Source organism: Salmo salar, chromosome ssa01, assembly GCF_905237065.1.
Source record: "Salmo salar chromosome ssa01, Ssal_v3.1, whole genome shotgun sequence".
NCBI classification, from domain to species: Eukaryota; Metazoa; Chordata; class Actinopteri; order Salmoniformes; family Salmonidae; genus Salmo; species Salmo salar.
The window spans coordinates 169,979,208-170,005,367 of NC_059442.1; the positions used below are offsets into that span (position 1 = coordinate 169,979,208).

Below are 26,160 nucleotides of genomic sequence, written 5' to 3' on the forward strand. Positions count from 1 at the left end.
GTGTCCACGTGTGAGAGAGAGAATTGCTTCAGTGGCGCTGTATTACAACATCTGACCCTGTACAACAACACCTATCATACTACTATGGCTGACCCTGGACAACAACACCTATCATACTACTATGGCTGACCCTGTACAACAACACCTATCATACTACTATGGCTGACCCTGTACAACAACACCTATCATACTACTATGGCTGACCCTGGACAACAACACCTATCATACTACTATGGCTGACCCTGTACAACAACACCTATCATACTACTATGGCTGACCCTGTACAACAACACCTATCATACTACTATGGCTGACCCTGTACAACAACACCTATCATACTACTATGGCTGACCCTGTACAACAACACCTATCATACTACTATGGCTGACCCTGTACAACAACACCTATCACCCTACTATGGCTGATACCTGTACAACAACACCTATCACCCTACTATGGCTGATACCTGTACAACAACACCTATCATACTACTATGGCTGACCCTGTACAACAACACCTATCATACTACTATGGCTGACCCTGTACAACAACACCTATCATACTACTATGGCTGACCCTGTACAACAACACCTATCATACTACTATGGCTGACCCTGTACAACAACACCTATCATACTACTATGGCTGACCCTGTACAACAACACCTATCATACTACTATGGCTGACCCTGTACAACAACACCTATCATACTACTATGGCTGACCCTGTACAACAACACCTATCACGTGTATGTGACAATAAACCATTCGTTTTTTTCCTCCTCGTCCTCTTAAATAAAACCGGCTCTTTAGAAGATCTCTCATTACATTCATAGCAACAAAAAGACAAGAAAGTGGCCAAATACTAGCGTACTACATACTTAAACTGCATACTGTGAGGCATCGTCGCATGCTATTTAAAATGCACTGTTTAGAAAAAAGGGTACGCAGTATCCCGGGGCCGTAATGCAGTAGCGGCTCCTGATTGGCTGAGTAGATGCTGGTGAATCAGGTGTGGGTGTATTTTTCCAAATTCCAAAGACGTGCATCACATTAACCAGCCTGATAAATTGCTAAGTTCCAATTGGTTTAATTTGTCTAAACTCTGAATAGAATAGGAATGGAGATATAGACCTGCTCAGGCTGGTTATAAACCTGCTCAGGCTGGTTATAGACCTACTCAGGCTGGTTATAGACCTCCTCAGGCTGGTTATAGACCTCCTCAGGCTGGTTATAGACCTACTCAGGCTGGTTATAGACCTACTCAGGTTGGTTATAGACCTCCTCAGGTTGGTTATAGACCTACTCAGGTTGGTTATAGACCTCCTCAGGTTGGTTATAGACCTACTCAGGCTGGTTATAGACCTCCTCAGGCTGGTTATATACCTACTCAGGCTGGTTATAGACCTGCTCAGGCTGGTCATAGACCTACTCAGGCTGGTTATAGACCTACTCAGGCTGGTTATAGACCTCCTCAGGCTGGTTATAGACCTCCTCAGGCTGGTTATAGACCTACTCAGGCTGGTTATAGACCTACTCCAGCTGGTTATAGACCTACTCAGGCTGGTTATAAACATACTCAGGCTGGTTATAGACAGACTGTCACATTAGACCTAATGGAGTTATAGACCCACTCAGGCTGGTTATAGACCTCCTCAGGCTGGTTATAGACCTCCTCAGGTTGGTTATAGACCTCCTCAGGTTGGTTATAGACCTACTCAGGCTGGTTATAGACCTACTCAGGTTGGTTATAGACCTCCTCAGGCTGGTTATAGACCTACTCAGGCTGGTTATAGACCTGCTCAGGCTGGTTATAGACCTACTCAGGCTGGTTATAGACCTCCTCAGGCTGGTTATAGACCTCCTCAGGCTGGTTATAGACCTCCTCAGGCTGGTTATAGACCTCCTCAGGCTGGTTATAGACCTACTCAGGCTGGTTATAGACCTGCTCAGGCTGGTTATAGACCTACTCAGGCTGGTTATAGACCTCCTCAGGCTGGTTATAGACCTCCTCAGGCTGGTTATAGACCTCCTCAGGCTGGTTATAGACCTACTCAGGCTGGTTATAGACCTTCTCAGGCTGGTTATAGACCTACTCCAGCTGGTTATAGACCTACTCAGGCTGGTTATAAACATACTCAGGCTGGTTATAGACAGACTGTCACATTAGACCTAATGGAGTTATAGACCCACTCAGGCTGGTTATAGACCTCCTCAGGCTGGTTATAGACCTACTCCAGCTGGTTATAAACATACTCAGGCTGGTTATAGACAGACTGTCACATTAGACCTAATGGAGTTATAGACCCACTCAGGCTGGTTATAGACCTCCTCAGGCTGGTTATAGACCTCCTCAGGTTGGTTATAGACCTACTCAGGCTGGTTATAGACCTCCTCAGGCTGGTTATAGACCTACTCAGGCTGGTTATAGACCTGCTCAGGCTGGTTATAGACCTACTCAGGCTGGTTATAGACCTACTCAGGCTGGTTATAGACCTCCTCAGGCTGGTTATAGACCTCCTCAGGCTGGTTATAGACCTACTCAGGCTGGTTATAGACCTTCTCAGGCTGGTTATAGACCTACTCCAGCTGGTTATAGACCTACTCAGGCTGGTTATAAACATATTCAGGCTGGTTATAGACAGACTGTCACATTAGACCTAATGGAGTTATAGACCCACTCAGGCTGGTTATAGACCTCCTCAGGCTGGTTATAGACCTACTCAGGCTGGTTATAGACCTCCTCAGGCTGGTTATAGACCTCCTCAGGCTTGTTATAGACCTCCTCAGGCTGGTTATAGACCTCTTCAGGCTGGTTATAGACCTCCTCAGGCTGGTTATAGACCTCCTCAGGCTGGTTATAGACCTCCTCAGGCTGGTTATAGACCTACTCAGGCTGGTTATAGACCTGCTCAGGCTGGTTATAGACCTGCTCAGGCTGGTTATAGACCTCCTCAGGCTGGTTATAGACCTCCTCAGGCTGGTTATAGACCTACTCAGGCTGGTTATAGACCTCCTCAGGCTGGTTATAGACCTCCTCAGGCTGGTTATAGACCTACTCAGGCTGGTTATAGACCTACTCAGGCTGGTTATAGACCTGCTCAGGCTGGTTATAGACCTGCTCAGGCTGGTTATAGACCTCCTCAGGCTGGTTATAGACCTCCTCAGGCTGGTTATAGACCTCCTCAGGCTGGTTATAGACCTCCTCAGGCTGGTTATAGACCTACTCAGGCTGGTTATAGACCTCCTCAGGCTGGTTATAGACCTCCTCAGGCTGGTTATAGACCTACTCAGGCTGGTTATAGACCTACTCAGGCTGGTTATAGACCTGCTCAGGCTGGTTATAGACCTGCTCAGGCTGGTTATAGACCTCCTCAGGCTGGTTATAGACCTCCTCAGGCTGGTTATAGACCTACTCAGGCTGGTTATAGACCTCCTCAGGCTGGTTATAGACCTCCTCAGGCTGGTTATAGACCTCCTCAGGCTGGTTATAGACCTACTCAGGCTGGTTATAGACCTACTCAGGCTGGTTATAGACCTACTCAGGCTGGTTATAGACCTACTCAGGTTGGTTATAGACCTACTCAGGCTGGTTATAGACCTACTCAGGCTGGTTATAGACACACTGTCACATTCAACCTATACTGTAGCCCATATAGTCCATCTATCCTATTCAAAAAGGACTGAAGACAGAGACAGATCATTTGGTTCCATTTTACCATATGTATTAGTGAAACCATAGTGCTGTAACATATATAAATTAAATCAAATAGCCTAGTACACACACCCAACACTTTTCCAATGATCAAATCAATGTTCCAAAATAGCACCCTATTCCCTATATAGTGAACTACTTTTGACCATAGGGTTCTGATCGGAAAGTAGTGGACCCCCAAAACATTTTTTTTTTTAGGGTACCATTTGGAATGCACTGGAATGAAATGACTGCAGGCCTTTGACATTCAACACCTGCTATTATCTTTAAAAATAGCAAATGTGCCTCCACACCTCTCAACCCCCCCCCCCCCCCCCCCCCACCCACCCACCTTTCTCTGCTAAGACAATTTACCACTCCAAGGGTTCAATTAGAAACCCATTTCCAATTGAGATTTTCTAACGGGGAATTATCATCGGTGAGAGAAGGCACGTCTTTTTCATGGTTTAATTTGAGAGGGGTGAGAGAGAGAGAGAGAGAGAGAGAGAGAGAGAGAAAAAAAAAGAGATTTGAATTTCCTTTTTTCATGGTGGTAATTCTTTATTAAAACAGCCAGCTAATTGGCCTTCGTTCCCTGCTCCCTGAAGATAACTAGGCCTTAGTACCCTTCACCTGCTAGAAATGATGTCAGAGGGAGTACGGATAAACACTTCTAGTCTATCTGTCCCCATAAGAATGCAGTTGCAATTATAACACTTCCAGTCTATCTGTCCCCATAGGAATGCAGTGCAATTATGGAGATGGTTAATGGTTACAAATGGCACAATCATTTTTGTGACAGTCTGTGTGGGTCTGTGTTTGTGTGGGTCTGTGTTTGTGTGTGGCTTCTTACCTTGATCGTTGGCCATCTTGTCTGGATGTTCCACTGAAAGAGAGAGGGAGAGAGAAAAGAGAGAAAGAGGGGTAAAGAAAGAGGGAGAGAGAGAGAGAGAGAGAGAGAGAGAGAGAGAAAGAAAGAGAGATAAGAATTTAGTGATGAAGATTGCCATGGGGTGGAGAGAGAGAGAGAGAGAGAGAGAGAGAGAGAGAGAGAGAGAGAGAGAGAGAAAATGACAGACCGAGAGATGGGATGTGTGATGCTCACTGCTCATATTTCTGTATTGAAGATCTAATAAATAGAATGTGGTCAAGTTTGTGGGGAAGAGGTGGAAAAACATTTGCTATCCATCAATAATGATACGCCACCTGGTATTGATGGAAAACTATTGAGAATGGTAGCAGACTATCCGCCACCCCGATTTGCCATGTCTTTAACCTAAAACCAAAAAGGAACGTTTGTACACAGGCGTGGAAGGAAGCTAAAGTAATTCCACTTTCCTAAGTATAGTAAAGCACCCTTTGCTGGCTCTAACAGCCATCCAATTAGTTCACTGCCTGTTCTTAGTAAACTGACGGAGATAATTGTGTTTGAAACAAATACAACGCAGTTTTTTTTTTAAAGAGACAAATTCAACTACTGGCTTTCAACATGCATATAGGGAAGGGCACTCAACTTGTACTGCTCTGACTCTGATGACTGATGATTGGTTAAAATGAATGAACAATAGGACGATAGTTGGAGCTGTATTGTTACATTTCAGCCTTTGATATTATTGATCATTTACATTTAAGTCATTTAGCAGACGCTCTTATCCAGAGCGACTTACAAATTGGTGCATTCACCTTATAATATCCAGTGGAACAACCACTTTACAATAGTGCATCTAAATCTTTTAAGGGGGGGGGGGTTAGAAGGATTACTTTATCCTATCCCAGGTATTCCTTGAAGAGGTGGGGTTTCAGGTGTCTCCGGAAGGTGGTGATTGACTCCGCTGTCCATAAATTGTTATTGAAAAAAAATGAATTTGATATGGCTTTACATCACCTGCCATCACATGGTTGGAGAGTTAATTATCCAGTAGAACACGGGTTATTCTTTAAAGGAAGCTTCTCTAACATCAGATATGTACAGTGGGGTGTCCCTCAAGGCAGCTCCCTTGGGCCGTTACTCTTCTTTATTTTGATATGCCACTTGTCTTATGAGATCGCTAAAATCACTTTGTATGCTGATGATTGCACACTCTACACATCAACACCTACAGCCAGTGAGCTCACTGAAACTCTTAGTTACAGTCATTGTCAGAATGAGTAATTAACGGTAAACTGGTCTTAAATACATCTAAAAACCGAAGGCATTTTTATTAGGTTCAAAACATTCTCTTAGACTTTAACCTCAACTGGAGTTGTGCATAAAGGGTCTAACCATTGAACAAGTCGAAGAAGCTGAACGCCTAGGAGCAACATTGGACGTCAGTTATCACAGTCAAGTCATATTGACAAAGATGTTGTGAAGATGGAGAGAGGTCTGTCTGTTGTTAAAAAATTTAAAAATTAAAAAATATATGCGATTTTGACACAAAGATCCACTGTACTAGTTGTTCAGGCTCTGGTCTTGTCCCCATCTTGATTACTGACTGGTAATATGGTCAAGTGCAGCAAAGAAAGACCTAGCAAAGCTGCACCTGGCTCAAAACAGAGCAACATGCCTTGCCCTTTAAAAAATGTTTTTACCTTTATTTAACTAGGCAAGTCAGTTAAGAGCAAATTATTATTTACAATGGCGGCCTACTGGGGAACAGTGGGTTAACTGCCTTGTTCAGGGGCAGAACGACAGATTTTCACCTTGTCAGCTCGGGGGATTCGATCCAACAACCTGCCGCCCAGAATAAAACATCTACAACATGCATCAATGTCTTTTACGGTCGAAGGTTGAGGAGAAATGTATTACTTTGTCTTCCAGTCTTTCTACGAAACATTTTGTGTGTCTATTTGCATCCAACAAACATACAGCACAAACACAACCAGATTGGTTTCTTCACGGTAGCCAAACCCCCCCAAAAAAAACAGATTTAATGCGTCGCTTAGTTACGTATAGAGCCGTGTCATCGTGGAATGCTCTGCCACCAGAGGTTACTCAGGCAAAAAAGCAGGTTTAACTTTCAAAAAACAGATAAATAACATCTTGTTTCACAGCGCCTCTCCTCTTTCTAAAAATGTAATGTAACTGTACTGTATATAACTATATATATATATATATATATATATATATATATATAATAGATCAGATATCTGATCTATTATCATACTGTCTGTCTGCTTACATGGCAATGAACATTTTACAGTAAATGATAGAGAACCTCTGTTACAAGTTTTCAATATGAATCATTGCTATTATGTCTTACTGTAGTTGAGCTGTCAGAAAATGTATTTTAATTGCTAGTCTGCATTTATACATGTCATTCTCCGCCGGGTTCACTTCTGTGGGTGTTCAGTGCTTTGAGCCTTTTGGATCCTATTGAGGGAACACGGAAATGGAAAAAGAGATTTTAGAGTGTCGATCAAATTTGAATAAAATAAGAGACAACAAAAGAATACTTATTTACACATTATTCATATATATATATATATATACATTATGAATATGGTATTCAGGTGAGGTTATCTATGAGATTATCGGTTTACTGTTGTGCGCATTCAGTTTGCCTACAAAATAGCTTTACACACATACCTCAATGGAATATTAAACTTTGTGTAACACAAATATATATATGAATAATGTGTAAATAAGTATTCTTTTGTTGTCTCTTATTTTATTCAAATTTGATCGACACTCTAAAATCTCTTTTTCCATTTCCGTGTTCCCTCAATAGGATCCAAAAGGCTCAAAGCACTGAACACCCACAGAAGTGAACCCGGCGGAGAATGACATGTATAAATGCAGACTAGCAATTAAAATACATTTTCTGACAGCTCAACTACAGTAAGACATAATAGCAATGATTCATATTGAAAACTTGTAACAGAGGTTCTCTATCATTTACTGTAAAATGTTCATTGCCATGTAAGCAGACAGACAGTATGATAATAGATCAGATATCTGAGCTTGATTAGCAGTATTTAACTAGACTGTATTCTTAAAACGTTATAAAAAAAAATAGGAGCGCTGATCCAGGATCAGATCCCCTTGTCTATTCATAATAATGTATATGTATAAATGTATAAAAGGCAAAACTGATCCTAGGTCAGCACTCTGATATGCTTTATGAACACTGGACCAGGATATATGCTGTTAAACTAGCCCCAGAGGATCCACTTGGGACCTACGCGTTCACTGTTCACTGTGTGCAACAGATGCTAAACAGCACATTAATTAATGTTCTTCTGCATGACTGGATTAGCGGGGGAGACGTTACTTAACGTTAGCTCGTTTCCCTTGACCTACAGTGATGAAGTAGCATTAGCACAGCATTAGCCCATTTCCCTTATCCTACAGTGATGAAGTAGCATTAGCACAGCGTTAGCTCGTTTCCCTTGACCTACAGTGATGAAGTAGCATTAGCACAGTATTAGCTCGTTTCCCTTAGCCTACAGTGATGAAGTAGCATTAGCACAGCGTTAGCTCGTTTCCCTTGACCTACAGTGATGAAGTAGCGTTAGCACATTTCCATTGACCTACAGTGATGAAGACAAACAGCGTGCTAACGCGACTGGATCTAACTTCCGAAATTATTCACACTCCATTTTGTTGTGTTACAGCCTGAATTTAAAATTGATTAAAATGTTGATATTATTGTCATTAGCCTACACAGAATACCCCATAACATCAAAGTGTAATTAAAAGCTGAAATGTCTTGAATCAATAATTATTTAACCCCATTTGTTATGTCAAGCCTAAATAAGTTCAGGAGTAAAACATTGCTTAACAAGTCACACAATAAGTTGCATGCAATAATAGTGTTTAATATGATTTTTTTATGACTACCTCATCTCTTTACCCCACACATACAATTATATTTAAGGTCCATCAGTCAAACAGTGTATTTCAAACACAGATTCAACCACAAAGAACAAGGAGGTTTTCCAACGCCTCACAAAGAAGGGCACCTATTGGTAGATGAGTAAAAATATAAAAAGCAGACATTGAATATGCCTTTGAGCATGGTGAAGTTATCAATTACACTTTGGATGGTGTATCAATACACCCAGTCACTACAAAGATACAGGCGTCCTTCCTAACTCAGTTGCCGGAGAGGAAGGAAACCACTCAGGGATTTCAACATGAGGCCAATGGTGACTTTAAAACAGTTACAGAGTTTAATGGCTGTGATAGGAGAAAACTGAGGATGGATCAACAACAGTGAAAAGAAGGAAGTCTGTACAAAATACAAAATACAAGAAGACAGTGATTGTCCCTGAGTGGCTGAGTTACAGTTTTGACTGAAATCCACTTGAAAATCTATGGCAAGACCTGAATATGATTCTCTAGCAATGATCAACAATCAATTTGACAGAGATTATAATGGGCAAATGTTGCACAATCCAGGAGTGAAAAGCTCTTAGATACTTAGCCTGAAAGACTCACAGCTGTAATCGCTGACAAAGACACTTCTACAAAGTATTGAATCAAGGCTGTGAAAACTTATATAAATTAGTTATTTTCTGTATTTCATTTTCAAAACATTTTCAAACATTTCTAAAATCATGTTTTCACTTTGTCATTGTTGGGTATTGTGTAGATGGGTGAGAAAATGTTTTATTAAATCCATTTTAAAATCAGGTTGTAGCACAACAAAATGTGAAATAGGTCAATTATGAACACTATGAATAGGTTCTGAAGGCACTGTAAACTACACCGCAAGCCTTCTGAGTATCACCAATGTACCAAGGGCGGCCAATATTATTTATTGTTTATTTACATGCCAAACATGATGGGTGGAAGGAAATCATGTCAGAGGCTAGCTGGGAATAACAGGTGTGGATGGGACCATAAATACATCCTGGTTGGAGGATGGCCAGAATCAAGAGGAAATAAACAGAGAGAGACTCCTCCAACTGGGAATCAGGACTGGATGTGAGGATGACAGGGGAGAAGTTAGTTAATTTTAACAGGACTGAATGTAAGGATGACAGGGGAAAAGTTAGTTAACTGATAGGCTGAAAGTAACAGTGAGAAAGGTAACGATAGGCTGAAAGTAACAGTGACAAAGGTGACGATAGGCTGAAAGTAACAGTGAGAAAGGTGACGATAGGCTGAAAGTAACAGTGAGAAAGGTGACGATAGGCTGAAAGTAACAGTGAGAAAGGTGACGATAGGCTGAAAGTAACAGTGAGAAAGGTGACGATAGGCTGAAAGTAACAGTGAGAAAGGTGACGATAGGCTGAAAGTAACAGTGAGAAAGGTAACGATAGGCTGAAAGTAACAGTGAGAAAGGTAACGATAGGCTGAAAGTAACAGTGAGAAAGGTAACGATAGGCTGAAAGTAACAGTGACAAAGGTGACGATAGGCTGAAAGTAACAGTGAGAAAGGTGACGATAGGCTGAAAGTAACAGTGAGAAATACTGCTCATCCTGTACCTTTGTTAGTCCTGAAGTGGATGGGGTCTGACAGGGGACCCACTCCCTTGGCATTCTTAGCTTGGATCCTGAAGTAGTAGACAGTGTCCAGGTTCAGGTCCATCACCTGGTGGGTCAGACGATCTCCACTGATACTCTCCATTACCCAGTCATCTATAGGCATGTTCTTATCCAGGGTGTAGTACAGGATATAGCCTGGTAGAGAAACAACACAGAGAGGAATACTGATTAACCCTAACCATTACTCAGTCATCTATAGGCATGTTCTTATCCAGGGTGAAGTACAGAATATAGCCTGGTAGAGGTGAAAGGTAACACACAATAGACTCCATTACTCAGTCATTCAGTACGATGAGCAGAGATAACCTAATACCTTCCAGGTCATTCAGTACGATGAGCAGAGATAACCTAATACCCACCAGGTCATTCAGTACGATGAGCAGAGATAACCTAATACCTTCCAGGTCATTCAGCCTTAAAACAGTGTGCTGCACCACTCTGTCTAGTATTTAAAGATTGCAGTAGAAGCCTGGTATTTGACTGACTGTGTCCCAAAGGACAGATTGACTGAATGTGTTCCCACATAGTTAGTGTGGGGAGCAGGGAACAAGGAAACAGTATCCATCCACCACACACACAGCTCTGTCCGCAGGGAGCACTCTATTGGCCATAGTCTGACTTCAGCAGTCATCAGAATCATTACTGGAGACTGATTTACAACATTGAGGACAGGAGGAGAGGAGAGGAGAGGAGAGGAGAGGAGGGGAGGAGGAGAATAGAGAAGAGGAGAGGAGAGGAGGAGGGGAGGAGGGGAGGAAGGGAGGAGGATAAGGAGAAAGAAGGAGAAGGAGAGGAGGGGAATGGAGGAGAGGAGGAGAAGAGAAGAGGAAAGGAGAGGAGAGGAGAGGAGAGGAGGGGAAGAGAGAAGAGGAGAGAAGAGGAAAGGAGAGGAGAGGAGGGGAGGAGGAGATGTATAAGAGGAGAGGAGAGGAGAGGAGAGGAGAGGAGAGGAGGGGTGGGAGAAGGAGAGGATGGGAGAGGGGAATTGGGGAGGAAAAGGGGGGAGGGTGGAGGAAGAAGAGGAGGGGAGGAGAGGAAGGGAGGGGGAGGAGAGGAAGGGAGGGGGAAGGGGAGGAGAAGAGGAGGGGAGGAGTGGAGGGGTGGAGAAGGAGAGGAAGGGAGGGAGGGAGGACTATGGGTCTTCTATGGAAGAAGGGGAGGGTAGTGCTTGGGTCCAGGGTGGAGACAGTAACAGTACTTTAGACTAGATAAAGGGTCCAGGGTGGAGACAGTACTTTAGACTAGATAAAGGGTCCATGGTGGAGACAGTAACAGTACTTTAGACTAGATAAAGGGTCCATGGTGGAGACAGTAACAGTACTTTAGACTAGAGAAAGGGTCCATGGTGGAGACAGTAACAGAACTTTAGACTAGATAAAGGGTCCAGGGTGGAGACAGTACTTTAGACTAGATAAAGGGTCCAGGGTGGAGACAGTACTTTAGACTAGATAAAGGGTCCAGGGTGGAGACAGTACTTTAGACTAGATAAAGGGTCCAGGGTGGAGACAGTACTTTAGACTAGATAAAGGGTCCAGGGTGGAGACAGTAACAGTACTTTAGACTAGATAAAGGGTCCAGGGTGGAGACAGTACTTTAGACTAGATAAAGGGTCCAGGGTGGAGACAGTAACAGTACTTTAGACTAGATAAAGGGTCCAGGGTGGAGACAGTAACAGAACTTTAGACTAGATAAAGAGTCAAGGGTGGAGACAGTAACAGTACTTTAGACTAGATAAAGGGTCCAGGGTGGAGACAGTACTTTAGACTAGATAAAGGGTCCAGGGTGGAGACAGTACTTTAGACTAGATAAAGGGTCCAGGGTGGAGACAGTACTTTAGACTAGATAAAGGGTCCAGGCTGGAGACAGTACTTTAGACTAGATAAAGGGTCCAGGGTGGAGACAGTAGCAGTACTTTAGACTAGATAAAGGGTCCAGGGTGGAGACAGTAACAGTACTTTAGACTAGATAAAGGGTCCAGGGTGGAGACAGTACTTTAGACTAGATAAAGAGTCCAGGGTGGAGACAGTAACAGTACTTTAGACTAGATAAAGGGTCCAGGGTGGAGACAGTAACAGTACTTTAGACTAGATAAAGGGTCCGGGGTGGAGACAGTAACAGTACTTTAGACTAGATAAAGGGTCCAGGGTGGAGACAGTAACAGTACTTTAGACTAGATAAAGGGTCCAGGGTGGAGACAGTACTTTAGACTAGATAAAGGGTCCAGGGTGGAGACAGTACTTTAGACTAGATAAAGGGTCCAGGGTGGAGACAGTACTTTAGACTAGATAAAGGGTCCAGGGTGGAGACAGTACTTTAGACTAGATAAAGGGTCCAGGGTGGAGACAGTAACAGTACTTTAGACTAGATAAAGGGTCCAGGGTGGAGACAGTACTTTAGACTAGATAAAGGGTCCAGGGTGGAGACAGTAACAGTACTTTAGACTAGATAAAGAGTCCAGGGTGGAGACAGTAACAGTACTTTAGACTAGATAAAGAGTCCAGGGTGGAGACAGTAACAGTACTTTAGACTAGATAAAGGGTCCGGGGTGGAGACAGTAACAGTACTTTAGACTAGATAAAGGGTCCAGGGTGGAGACAGTAACAGTACTTTAGACTAGATAAAGGGTCCAGGGTGGAGACAGTACTTTAGACTAGATAAAGGGTCCAGGGTGGAGACAGTACTTTAGACTAGATAAAGGGTCCAGGGTGGAGACAGTACTTTAGACTAGATAAAGGGTCCAGGGTGGAGACAGTACTTTAGACTAGATAAAGGGTCCAGGGTGGAGACAGTACTTTAGACTAGATAAAGGGTCCAGGGTGGAGACAGTACTTTAGACTAGATAAAGGGTCCAGGGTGGAGACAGTACTTTAGACTAGATAAAGGGTCCAGGGTGGAGACAGTACTTTAGACTAGATAAAGGGTCCAGGGTGGAGACAGTACTTTAGACTAGATAAAGGGTCCAGGGTGGAGACAGTACTTTAGACTAGATAAAGGGTCCAGGGTGGAGACAGTACTTTAGACTAGATAAAGGGTCCAGGGTGGAGACAGTACATTAGACTAGATAAAGGGTCCAGGGTGGAGACAGTACTTTAGACTAGATAAAGGGTCCAGGGTGGAGACAGTACTTTAGACTAGATAAAGGGTCCAGGGTGGAGACAGTACTTTAGACTAGATAAAGGGTCCAGGGTGGAGACAGTACTTTAGACTAGATAAAGGGTCCAGGGTGGAGACAGTACTTTAGACTAGATAAAGGGTCCAGGGTGGAGACAGTACTTTAGACTAGATAAAGGGTCCAGGGTGGAGACAGTACTTTAGACTAGATAAAGGGTCCAGGGTGGAGACAGTACTTTAGACTAGATAAAGGGTCCAGGGTGGAGACAGTAACAGTAATTTAGACTAGATAAAGGGTCCAGGGTGGAGACAGTAATAGTACTTTAGACTAGATAAAGGGTCCAGGGTGGAGACAGTAACAGTACTTTAGACTAGATAAAGGGTCCAGGGTGGAGACAGTACTTTAGACTAGATAAAGGGTCCAGGGTGGAGACAGTACTTTAGACTAGATAAAGGGTCCAGGGTGGAGACAGTACTTTAGACTAGATAAAGGGTCCAGGGTGGAGACAGTACTTTAGACTAGATAAAGGGTCCAGGCTGGAGACAGTACTTTAGACTAGATAAAGGGTCCAGGGTGGAGACAGTAGCAGTACTTTAGACTAGATAAAGGGTCCAGGGTGGAGACAGTAACAGTACTTTAGACTAGATAAAGGGTCCAGGGTGGAGACAGTACTTTAGACTAGATAAAGAGTCCAGGGTGGAGACAGTAACAGTACTTTAGACTAGATAAAGGGTCCAGGGTGGAGACAGTAACAGTACTTTAGACTAGATAAAGGGTCCGGGGTGGAGACAGTAACAGTACTTTAGACTAGATAAAGGGTCCAGGGTGGAGACAGTACTTTAGACTGGATAAAGGGTCCAGGGTGGAGACAGTACTTTAGACTAGATAAAGGGTCCAGGGTGGAGACAGTAACAGTACTTTAGACTAGATAAAGGGTCCAGGGTGGAGACAGTACTTTAGACTAGATAAAGGGTCCAGGGTGGAGACAGTAACAGTACTTTAGACTAGATAAAGAGTCCAGGGTGGAGACAGTAACAGTACTTTAGACTAGATAAAGAGTCCAGGGTGGAGACAGTAACAGTACTTTAGACTAGATAAAGGGTCCGGGGTGGAGACAGTAACAGTACTTTAGACTAGATAAAGGGTCCAGGGTGGAGACAGTAACAGTACTTTAGACTAGATAAAGGGTCCAGGGTGGAGACAGTACTTTAGACTAGATAAAGGGTCCAGGGTGGAGACAGTACTTTAGACTAGATAAAGGGTCCAGGGTGGAGACAGTACTTTAGACTAGATAAAGGGTCCAGGGTGGAGACAGTACTTTAGACTAGATAAAGGGTCCAGGGTGGAGACAGTAACAGTAATTTAGACTAGATAAAGGGTCCAGGGTGGAGACAGTAATAGTACTTTAGACTAGATAAAGGGTCCAGGGTGGAGACAGTAACAGTACTTTAGACTAGATAAAGGGTCCAGGGTGGAGACAGTACTTTAGACTAGATAAAGGGTCCAGGGTGGAGACAGTACTTTAGACTAGATAAAGGGTCCAGGGTGGAGACAGTACTTTAGACTAGATAAAGGGTCCAGGGTGGAGACAGTACTTTAGACTAGATAAAGGGTCCAGGGTGGAGACAGTACTTTAGACTAGATAAAGGGTCCAGGGTGGAGACAGTACTTTAGACTAGATAAAGGGTCCAGGGTGGAGACAGTAACAGTAATTTAGACTAGATAAAGGGTCCAGGGTGGAGACAGTAATAGTACTTTAGACTAGATAAAGGGTCCAGGGTGGAGACAGTAACAGTACTTTAGACTAGATAAAGGGTCCAGGGTGGAGACAGTACTTTAGACTAGATAAAGGGTCCAGGGTGGAGACAGTACTTTAGACTAGATAAAGGGTCCAGGGTGGAGACAGTACTTTAGACTAGATAAAGGGTCCAGGCTGGAGACAGTACTTTAGACTAGATAAAGGGTCCAGGGTGGAGACAGTAGCAGTACTTTAGACTAGATAAAGGGTCCAGGGTGGAGACAGTAACAGTACTTTAGACTAGATAAAGGGTCCAGGGTGGAGACAGTACTTTAGACTAGATAAAGGGTCCAGGGTGGAGACAGTACTTTAGACTAGATAAAGGGTCCAGGGTGGAGACAGTACTTTAGACTAGATAAAGGGTCCAGGGTGGAGACAGTACTTTAGACTAGATAAAGGGTCCAGGGTGGAGACAGTACATTAGACTAGATAAAGAGTCCAGGGTGGAGACAGTACTTTAGACTAGATAAAGGGTCCAGGGTGGAGACAGTACTTTAGACTAGATAAAGGGTCCAGGGTGGAGACAGTACTTTAGACTAGATAAAGGGTCCAGGGTGGAGACAGTACTTTAGACTAGATAAAGGGTCCAGGGTGGAGACAGTACTTTAGACTAGATAAAGGGTCCAGGGTGGAGACAGTACTTTAGACTAGATAAAGGGTCCAGGGTGGAGACAGTACTTTAGACTAGATAAAGGGTCCAGGGTGGAGACAGTAATTTAGACTAGATAAAGGGTCCAGGGTGGAGACAGTAACAGTAATTTAGACTAGATAAAGGGTCCAGGGTGGAGACAGTAATAGTACTTTAGACTAGATAAAGGGTCCAGGGTGGAGACAGTAACAGTACTTTAGACTAGATAAAGGGTCCAGGGTGGAGACAGTAACAGTACTTTAGACTAGATAAAGGGTCCAGGGTGGAGACAGTACATTAGACTAGATAAAGAGTCCAGGGTGGAGACAGTACTTTAGACTAGATAAAGGGTCCAGGGTGGAGACAGTACTTTAGACTAGATAAAGGGTCCAGGGTGGAGACAGTACTTTAGACTAGATAAAGGGTCCAGGGTGGAGACAGTACTTTAGACTAGATAAAGGGTCCAGGGTGGAGACAGTACTTTAGACTAGATAAAGGGTCCAGGGTGGAGACAGTACTTTAGACTAGATAAAGGGTCCAGGGTGGAGACAGTACTTTAGACTAGATAAAGGGTCCAGGGTGGAGACAGTACTTTAGACTAGATAAAGGGTCCAGGGTGGAGACAGTAATTTAGACTAGATAAAGGGTCCAGGGTGGAGACAGTAACAGTAATTTAGACTAGATAAAGGGTCCAGGGTGGAGACAGTAATAGTACTTTAGACTAGATAAAGGGTCCAGGGTGGAGACAGTAACAGTACTTTAGACTAGATAAAGGGTCCAGGGTGGAGACAGTAACAGTACTTTAGACTAGATAAAGGGTCCAGGGTGGAGACAGTACTTTAGACTAGATAAAGGGTCCAGGGTGGAGACAGTACTTTAGACTAGATAAAGGGTCCAGGGTGGAGACAGTACTTTAGACTAGATAAAGGGTCCAGGGTGGAGACAGTACTTTAGACTAGATAAAGGGTCCAGGGTGGAGACAGTACTTTAGACTAGATAAAGGGTCCAGGGTGGAGACAGTACTTTAGACTAGATAAAGGGTCCAGGGTGGAGACAGTACTTTAGACTAGATAAAGGGTCCAGGGTGGAGACAGTACTTTAGACTAGATAAAGGGTCCAGGGTGGAGACAGTACTTTAGACTAGATAAAGGGTCCAGGGTGGAGACAGTACTTTAGACTAGATAAAGGGTCCAGGGTGGAGACAGTACTTTAGACTAGATAAAGGGTCCAGGGTGGAGACAGTACTTTAGACTAGATAAAGGGTCCAGGGTGGAGACAGTACTTTAGACTAGATAAAGGGTCCAGGGTGGAGACAGTACTTTAGACTAGATAAAGGGTCCAGGGTGGAGACAGTACTTTAGACTAGATAAAGGGTCCAGGGTGGAGACAGTACTTTAGACTAGATAAAGGGTCCAGGGTGGAGACAGTACTTTAGACTAGATAAAGGGTCCAGGGTGGAGACAGTACTTTAGACTAGATAAAGGGTCCAGGGTGGAGACTTTACTTTAGACTAGATAAAGGGTCCAGGGTGGAGACAGTACTTTAGACTAGATAAAGGGTCCAGGGTGGAGACAGTACTTTAGACTAGATAAAGGGTCCAGGGTGGAGACAGTACTTTAGACTAGATAAATGGTCCAGGGTGGAGACAGTACTTTAGACTAGATAAAGGGTCCAGGGTGGAGACAGTACTTTAGACTAGATAAAGGGTCCAGGGTGGAGACAGTACATTAGACTAGATAAAGGGTCCAGGGTGGAGACAGTACTTTAGACTAGATAAAGGGTCCAGGGTGGAGACAGTACTTTAGACTAGATAAAGGGTCCAGGGTGGAGACAGTACTTTAGACTAGATAAAGGGTCCAGGGTGGAGACAGTACTTTAGACTAGATAAAGGGTCCAGGGTGGAGACAGTACTTTAGACTAGATAAAGGGTCCAGGGTGGAGACAGTACTTTAGACTAGGGGTCCAGGGTGTAGACAGTACTTTAGACTAGATAAAGGGTCCAGGTTGGAGACAGTACTTTAGACTAGATAAAGAGTCCAGGGTGGAGACAGTACTTTAGACTAGATAAAGGGTCCAGGGTGGAGACAGTACTTTAGACTAGATAAAGGGTCCAGGGTGGAGACAGTACTTTAGACTAGATAAAGGGTCCAGGGTGGAGACAGTACTTTAGACTAGATAAAGGGTCCAGGGTGGAGACAGTACTTTAGACTAGATAAAGGGTCCAGGGTGGAGACAGTAACAGTACTTCTGTTCTTACCCATGATCCGCCCGTTGGTCTCCATGGGGGGTTGCCAGCTAATCAGAATAGCTCTGGGTCTCCCCTCACGACTGATGACCGTCAGGTCCTTGGGGGCGGAGCTGGGAGCTGTCAGCCAATCAGGATAGGAGAGAAACAGGAAGTAAAGGTCAGAGGTCATCACGTCATCACACACTGATGCTCATTTGAAATATAATGAATCCTGAGGTTTAATTAATCCTGTAAATACAGTAAACTGCCATAGCAGAGGTTGCATGGTCCTTAAAGGTAGACTCGGTGAAACGGCGTCGCTACGAGCGGCACCACAGATATTGAGATGAGCGAGATGCAAGACTTCACTCTCACACAGTCACGCACAGTACCTGCGCATGTGCACGGGTTCGCTTCACGCTGTTAACAGCCTGGTAGCCAGGGCATGAAAACAGAGGACAAGTTGAGCATCGCGCTTTCACCGCTCTTAGTTGTTGCAGAAATGTATCCATGCTGTTTACTTTCTGTATCTATGTCATATCGCTGAGTCTACCTTTAATTGGCCAGACAAAACGGGCCAATTGAATCCATCGATGGAAACCAGATTATCGCCAGCTGATCTCTCGTTAAATCATCAATATGTGGCTGATCTCCGTTACAACCATTATTGGTCACCTCATTATCTCTCCCTACAAGATGATGTCGGTTTTTATCTTAGTCCTTCTTGTTACCAAAGGCTGTTATGATACGATCAGCAGCTGGTAGGTATTATCATAGGAATAGTTTCATCTTGCTAGTTGAACAGAGTTAGTGCAGTTTAGCTATTTGACAATCATTCAACTGAAATAATCTATTTCCTCATTTATCACGGCAAATCTCTCACGCCCTGGCCATAGAGAGGGTTTTATTCTCTATTTTGGTTAGGCCAGGGTGTGACTAGAGTGGGCATTCTATGTCCTTTTTTCTATGTTTTTGTATTTCTTTGTTTTGGCCTGGTATGGCTCTCAATCAGGGACAGCTGTACACCGTTGTCTCTGATTGGGAGCCATACTTAGGTAGCCTGTTTTCCGTTGGGTTTTGTGGGTGGTTTTATTTCTGTTTAGTATTTCTTACCTGACAGAACTGTTTGGCTGTCGGTTTCTGTTTGTCTGTTCATGTGTTCTCAGTACAATAAATTCATGATGAGCACTAAAATAACACTCCCTGCAACAGCCGTAACAAAATCTACTGCGGCAATTTACTCCGACACGTTGTGAACACGTCGTGAACACGTCGTGAACACGTCGTGAACACGTTGTGAAAACACGTCGTGAAAACACGTCGTGAACACGTCGTGAACACGTCGAAAACACGTCGAAAACACGTCGAAAACACGTCGAAAACACGTCGAGAACACGTTGTGAACACGTTGTGAACACGTTGTAAAGACGTTGTAAACACGTCGTGAACACGTCGTGAACACGTCGTGAACACGTCGTGAACACGTCGTGAACACGTCGTGAACACGTCGTGAACACGTCGTAAACACGTTGTGAACACGTTGTATGAAGGAAAACTAATGGTGTAGCCAACTCATATTACTGTATTTGTTTCCAATTTATTTAATCCATTAAATATAACTGTCTTTAAAAGAAAATGGTCTGACATGGTCATTTCTTATCAAGAACAGAGGTAAAATATCCCCGGACACTCCATATATTTTAAATATTTTTTTTTTAACCTTTATTTAACTAGGCAAGTCAGTTAAGAAAAATATCTTATTTACTATGACAAACCACACCTGCCAAATCCGGATGACGCTGGGCCAATTGTGCGCCGCCCTATGGGACTCCCAATCACGGCCAGTTGTGATACAGCCTGGAATTGAACCAAGGGGTCTGTAGTGATGCCTCAAGCACTGAGATGCAGTGTCTTAGACTGCTGCACCACTCAGGAGTCCAACAAATCAAGTCAATAGTAACTGGATTTTTTTTTAATCAAATTCAAATGTAGCTATGTTAACAAAGTTATTTTAAATGGCATACGGAAAGTATTCAGACCCCTTGACTTTTTCCACATTTTCCTTATTCTAAAATGGATAAAATTGTTTTTTTTTCCCTCATCAATCTACACACTTCCCTCATCAATCTACACACATTACCCCATAATGACATTTCTAAAAACAGGTTTTTAAAATTTTTTGCAAAAGTTTGAAAAATACAAAAATGGAAATATCACATTTACATAAGTATTGAGATTCTTTACTCAGTACTTTGTTGAAGCACCTTTTGGCAGCGATTACAGCCTTGAGTCTTCTTGGGTATGACGCTACAAGCTTGGCACACCTGTATTTGGGGAGTTTCTCCCATTCTTCTTTGCAGATATGTTGGATAGGGAGCGCCGCTGCAATCCTATTTTCAGGTCTCTCCAGTGATGTTCGATCGGGGTTAAAGTCCGGGCTCTGGCTGGGCCACTCAAGAACTTTCAGAGACTTGTCCTGAAGCCACTCTTGCATTGTCTTGGCTGTGTGCTTAGGTTCGTTGTTCTGTTGGAAGGTGAACCTTTTCCCCAGTCTGAGGTCCTAAGTGCTCTGGAGCAGGTTTTCATCAAGGACCTCTCTGTATTTTGCTCTGTTAATCTTTCACTCAAACCTGACTAGTCTCCCAGTCCCTGCCGCTGAAAAACATCCCCACAGCATGATGCTGCCACCACCATGCTTCACCGTAGGGATGGTGCCAGGTTTCCTCCAGACCAAAGTGTTCAAAGTGTTCAATCTTGGTTTCATCAGACCAGAGAATCTTGTTTCTCATGGTCTGAGAGTCCTTTAGGTGCCTTTTGTCAAACTCCAAGCGGGCTGTCATGTGCCTTTTACCGAGGAGTGGCTTCCATCTGGCCCCTCTACCATAAAGGCCTGATTGGTGGAGTAGTGCAGGGATGGTTGTCCTTCTGGAAGTTTCTCCCATCTCCACAGAGGAACTCTGGAGCTCTGTCAGAGTGACCATCGGGTTCTTGGTCACCTCCCTGACCAAGGCCCTTCTTCCCCGATTGCTCAGTTTGACCGGGCGGCCAGCTCTAGGAAGAGTGTTGGTGGTTCCAAACTTCTTCCATTTAAGAATGATGGAGGCCACTGTGTTCTTGGGGACCTTCAATGTTGCAGAATTTTTTTAACCTGTCTCGGAGCTCCATGGACAATTCATGCACTGTCAACTGTGGGACCTTATATAGACAGGTGTGTGCCTTTCCAAATCATGTCCAATCAATTGAATTTACCACAGTTGGATTCCAATCAAGTTGTAGAAACATCTTAAGGGTGATCAATGGAAACACGATGCACCTGAGCTCAATTTGGAGTCTCAAAGCAAAAGGGTTTGAATAATTACAGTACAAGTCAAAAGTTTGGACACACCTACTCATTCAAAGGTTTTGCTTAATTGTTTTACTATTTTCTACATTGTAGAATAATAGTGAAGACATCAAAACTATGAAATAACACACATGGAATCATGTGGTAACCAAAAAAGTGTTAAAAGAATATTTTATATTTGAGATTCTTCAAATTAGCCACCCTTTGCCTTGATGACAGCTTTGCACACTCTTGGCATTCTCTCAACCAGCTTCACCTGGAATTCTTTAACTGAGTTTTTGGTTTGAAAAACCATTGAATGAACAGGAGTGTCCAAACTTTTGATGGGGACTTTATGTAAAACAAATTCTAAAAACCTGTTTTTGCTTGTCTTTATGGGTATTGTGTGTAGACAATACCCGTAATTGTCTGTATACTTCTGGCCCTTCTTTGGACACTGTGTTAACTAACCTCCAGACGAGCTTCAATGCCATACAACTCTCCTGCCGTGGCCTACAACTGCTCTTAAATGCAAGTAAAACTAAATGCATGCTCTTCAACCGATCGCTGCCTGCACCTGCCTCCCCATCCAGTATCACTACTCTGGACGGTTCTGACTTAGAATATGTGGACAACTACAAATACCTAGGTGTCTGGTTAGACTGTAAACTCTCCTTCCAGGCTCACATTAAACATCTCCAATCCAAAATTAAATCTAGAATCGGCTTCCTATTTCGCAAAACAAAGCATCCTTCACTCATGCTGCCAAACATACCCTCGTAAAACTGCCTATCCTACCGATCCTTGACTTTGGCGATGTCATTTACAAAATAGCCTCCAACACTCTACTCAGCAAATTGGATGCAGTCTATCACAGTGCCATCCGTTTTGTCACCAAAGCCCCATATACTACCCACCACTGCGACCTGTATGCTCTCGTTGGCTGGCCCTCACTTCATATTCGTCGCCAAACCCACTAGCTCCAGGTCATCTATAAGTCTATGCTAGGTAAAGCCCCGCCTTATCTCAGCTCACTGGTCACCATAGCAGCACCCATCTATAGCACGCGCTCCAGCAGGTATATCTCTCTGGTCACCCCCAAAGCCAATTCCTCTTTTGGTCACCTTTCCTTCCAGTTCTCTGCTGCCAACGACTGGAACGAACTACAAAAATCTCTGAAACTGGAAACACTTATCTCCCTCACTAGCTTTAAGCACCAGCTGTCAGAGCAGCTCACAGATCACTGCACCTGTACATAGCCCATCTATAATTTAGCCCAAACAACTACCACTTCCCCTATTATTTTATTTATTTTGCTCCTTTGCACCCCATTATTTATTTCTACTTTGCACTTTCTTCCACTACAAATCTACCATTCCAGTGTTTTACTTGCTATATTGTATTTACTTTGCCACCATGGCCTTTTTTGCCTTTACCCCCCTTATCTCACCTCATTTACTCACATTGTATATAGACTTCTTTTTCTACTGTATTATTGACTGTATGTTTGTTTTACTCCATGTGTAACTCTGTGTTGTTGTATGTTGTCGAACTGCTTTGCTTTATCTTGGCCAGGTCGCAATTGTAAATGAGAACTTGTTCTCAACTGGCCTACATGGTTAAATAAAGGTGAATTAAAATATATATATATATATGTTTTAAAGATTACGGAAAAAGTAATTTAATCAATTTTAGAATAAGGCTGTAACGTGAAAAAAAAATGTAAAAAGGGAAAGGATCTGAATATGGCACTGTATGCTGTGTATATTATATTATTTTAAGTTGAAACGTTTGAATGAAATACAGGCCAACTACTTCTATATTCTTATACTGTAATAAGTATTTTTCCATTCATCAGCCACACGGTTTCCAAAGCTTCTGATAGGTCGATATTTCATTGGAGTAGAGAACCTAGACTATCTGTCTAGTATCATAATCACTTGACACAGCAGCAACGAGAAATCAACTGATCGGCTGGTTTTGTCATACAAAAACCACCTGTCTTTGTGATTGTCTACATACACCCCCCCTCCAGGTGTCGACCATCTTCCCCATTATCCCCAGTGTATTTATACCTGTGTTCTCTGTCTGTCTGCTGCCAGTTCGTTTTGTTCGTAGAACCTACCAGTCGTTTGTTTCCCTGCTCCCACCTGTTCCTTGCTCCTGTTTTCTAGTTTCCCTGTTCTGCCTGCCCTGACCCTGAGCCTCCCTGTCGTCCTGTACCATTGCCCCATTACTCTGGGTTAAGGACCTCTGCCTGACCCTGACCCTGAGCCTCCCTGTCGTCCTGTACCATTGCCCCATTACTCTGGGTTAAGGACCTCTGCCTGACCCTGACCCTGAGCCTCCCTGTCGTCCTGTACCATTGCCCCATTACTCTGGGTTAAGGACCTCTGCCTGACCCTGACCCTGACCCTGACCCTGAACCTGACCCTGACCCTGCTGTTCCGGTGCCTTACACCCTCTCTAGATTATGGACCCCTGCCTGCCTTGACCTTTTGTTTGCCTGCCCCTGTAATTAAATAATAAACTTTTGTTTCTTCAACACTGTCTGCACCTGGGTCATACCTTAAAACGTGGTAGGTCGTTTCTTATGGGTTTTTGGTTGCCAGTTTGCTTTAACACACAGGTCCATGTAATCTCCAGTTGAATGCTATCCAACGGTAATGTTACACAGTGCTACATTCTTCCTGCTGGTTGCAACGCACCCCAGGAGACCTTTTAACAACATAGTCTGTTATTGGCCAAACAAAAGAGTCTGTGTTTTGTAGACTTATTGACAAAAGGAATTCCTAAAACATGTGTCACTCTGTAATGAAATGTGATCTGTGAACAGGCTTCCCTGATTGCAGGATAAACATACATTCCAAAAGGGTTCTTAGGTTGTTCCCATAGGAGAACCCCTTTGGGTTCCATGTAGAACCCCTTTTTACTTACAGGTAGAAGTATTTTGGGTTCCATGTAGAACCCTCTGTGGAAAGGGTTCTACCAGGAACTAAAAAGGGTTCTACCAGGAACTAAAAAGGGTTCTACCTGGAACTAAAAAGGGTTCTACCAGGAACTAAAAAGGGTTCTACCAGGAACTAAAAAGGGTTCTACCTGGAACTAAAAAGGGTTCTACCTGGAACTAAAAAGGGTTCTACCAGGAACTAAAAAGGGTTCTACCAGGAACTAAAAAGGGTTCTACCAGGAACTAAAAAGGGTTCTACCTGGAACTAAAAAGGGTTCTACCTGGAACTAAAAAGGGTTCTACCAGGAACTAAAAAGGGTTCTACCTGGAACTAAAAAGGGTTCTACCAGGAACTAAAAAGGGTTCTACCTGGAACTAAAAAGGGTTCTACCTGGAACTAAAAAGGGTTCCTCAAGGGATTCTCATATGAGGACAGTGGAAGAATCCTTTTAGGTTCTTTTTTTTCTGAGTTTCGCTTACACACGTTCTGAGACCAATACTCTCCGCTGAAAACTAACTTAAACATCAAAATCTTCGTTTGAAAAAGTACTACCCCAGGACATCCAATCCAACAAACAGTTGGAGTGGTTGTGTGATTTTTATTTAAACGGTTGTATTTCTAACTACGTTTGTTCTTACATCAAACCCTTTTCATATGTTCCTGTGTTTCCATTCCCAACACGTGGACCCATCAAAAGACAATGTAGTGCATAAAAAGTAGTGCGCCATAGAAGGGAATAGGGTGTAATTTGGGACACACAAGTGTGTTACACCGAAAGGGAACTGGTATCAGAGCCGACTATGATTAAGAGTCTGATACAACAGAGCTTTCCACAGCAGCACATTCTACTAAAAAACATTGAATGTCAATGTATTTCTAAAAAGGATTGGGTTGAAAAATTAATGTAGACATTTAGAAAGTGCACGTTGTACTATTTCATAAGAATAATTGGAGTTGCAACGAATAAATATAATTTGGGGTAGTGGTGATGACAGGCTGCGTGGTAGTTATTTTACAGAGAGAGAGAGAGAGAGATACAGAGAGAGAAAGAGAGAGAGAGAAGAGAGACAGAGAGAGAAAGAGAGAGAGAAGAGAGAGAGAGAAAGAGAGAGAGAGAAAGAGAGAAGAGAGAAGAGAGACAGAGACAGACAGAGAGAGACAGAGAGAGACAGAGAGAGACAGAGAGAGACAGAGAGAGACAGAGAGAGAGACAGAGAGAGAGAGAAGAGAGAGACAGAGAGAGACAGAGAGAGAGAAGAGAGAGAGAGAGAGAGACAGAGAGAGAGACAGAGAGAGAGAGAGAGAGAGAGAGACAGCGAGCGATAATACACAAAATATTATCGCATAAATGCTATTGGCAACGCGATATTATCACAATCGCTAAATTCGCATATACAATCGCATTATCATATTACATATTCATATTATCGCACATAATATTAATTACATACACATATTCAAAGCAGACATTCGATAAACAATATTAATATAATATTATACATATACATAGTATAAATATAATAATACAAAAAATACAAAAGGCAATATATACGCATATCAAATAGATATAATATATAAATAGAATAAAAAAAACAAATATAAAAAATATAAACCATATATAATAATAAATACAATTATATATAATATATATAGAAATATATACATATCGAATATAGTAAAGTAACGAATATATACAACATATATATAATATAGCAATACCAAAATACATCGCAATATCAATATATATATAACTAAAAACGTATATAAAATCAGATATTATCACATATTCATATATAATTATCCGCATATTATCGACATATTACATATTCAACGATAAATATATTCATGATTATATACATAATATTATATATCAAGCATATATACAATACAAACAATAACACATATATAAATCACAAATATATTATACACAATTATCAATTATACACATCATATT

At 42.7% G+C, this 26,160-nt stretch overlaps 1 protein-coding gene across 1 annotated transcript in view; it reads right to left on the reverse strand.

Moving 5' to 3' along the window:
* The window catches only part of LOC106591943 (netrin receptor DCC), a 384,214-nt gene that overhangs the window by 76,175 nt on the left and 281,879 nt on the right, over positions 1-26,160 (reverse strand). The window contains 3 exon segments of the mRNA XM_045703220.1: positions 4,547-4,579; positions 10,109-10,303; positions 17,964-18,071. Coding sequence (XP_045559176.1) covers positions 4,547-4,579; positions 10,109-10,303; positions 17,964-18,071 — 336 coding nt within the window.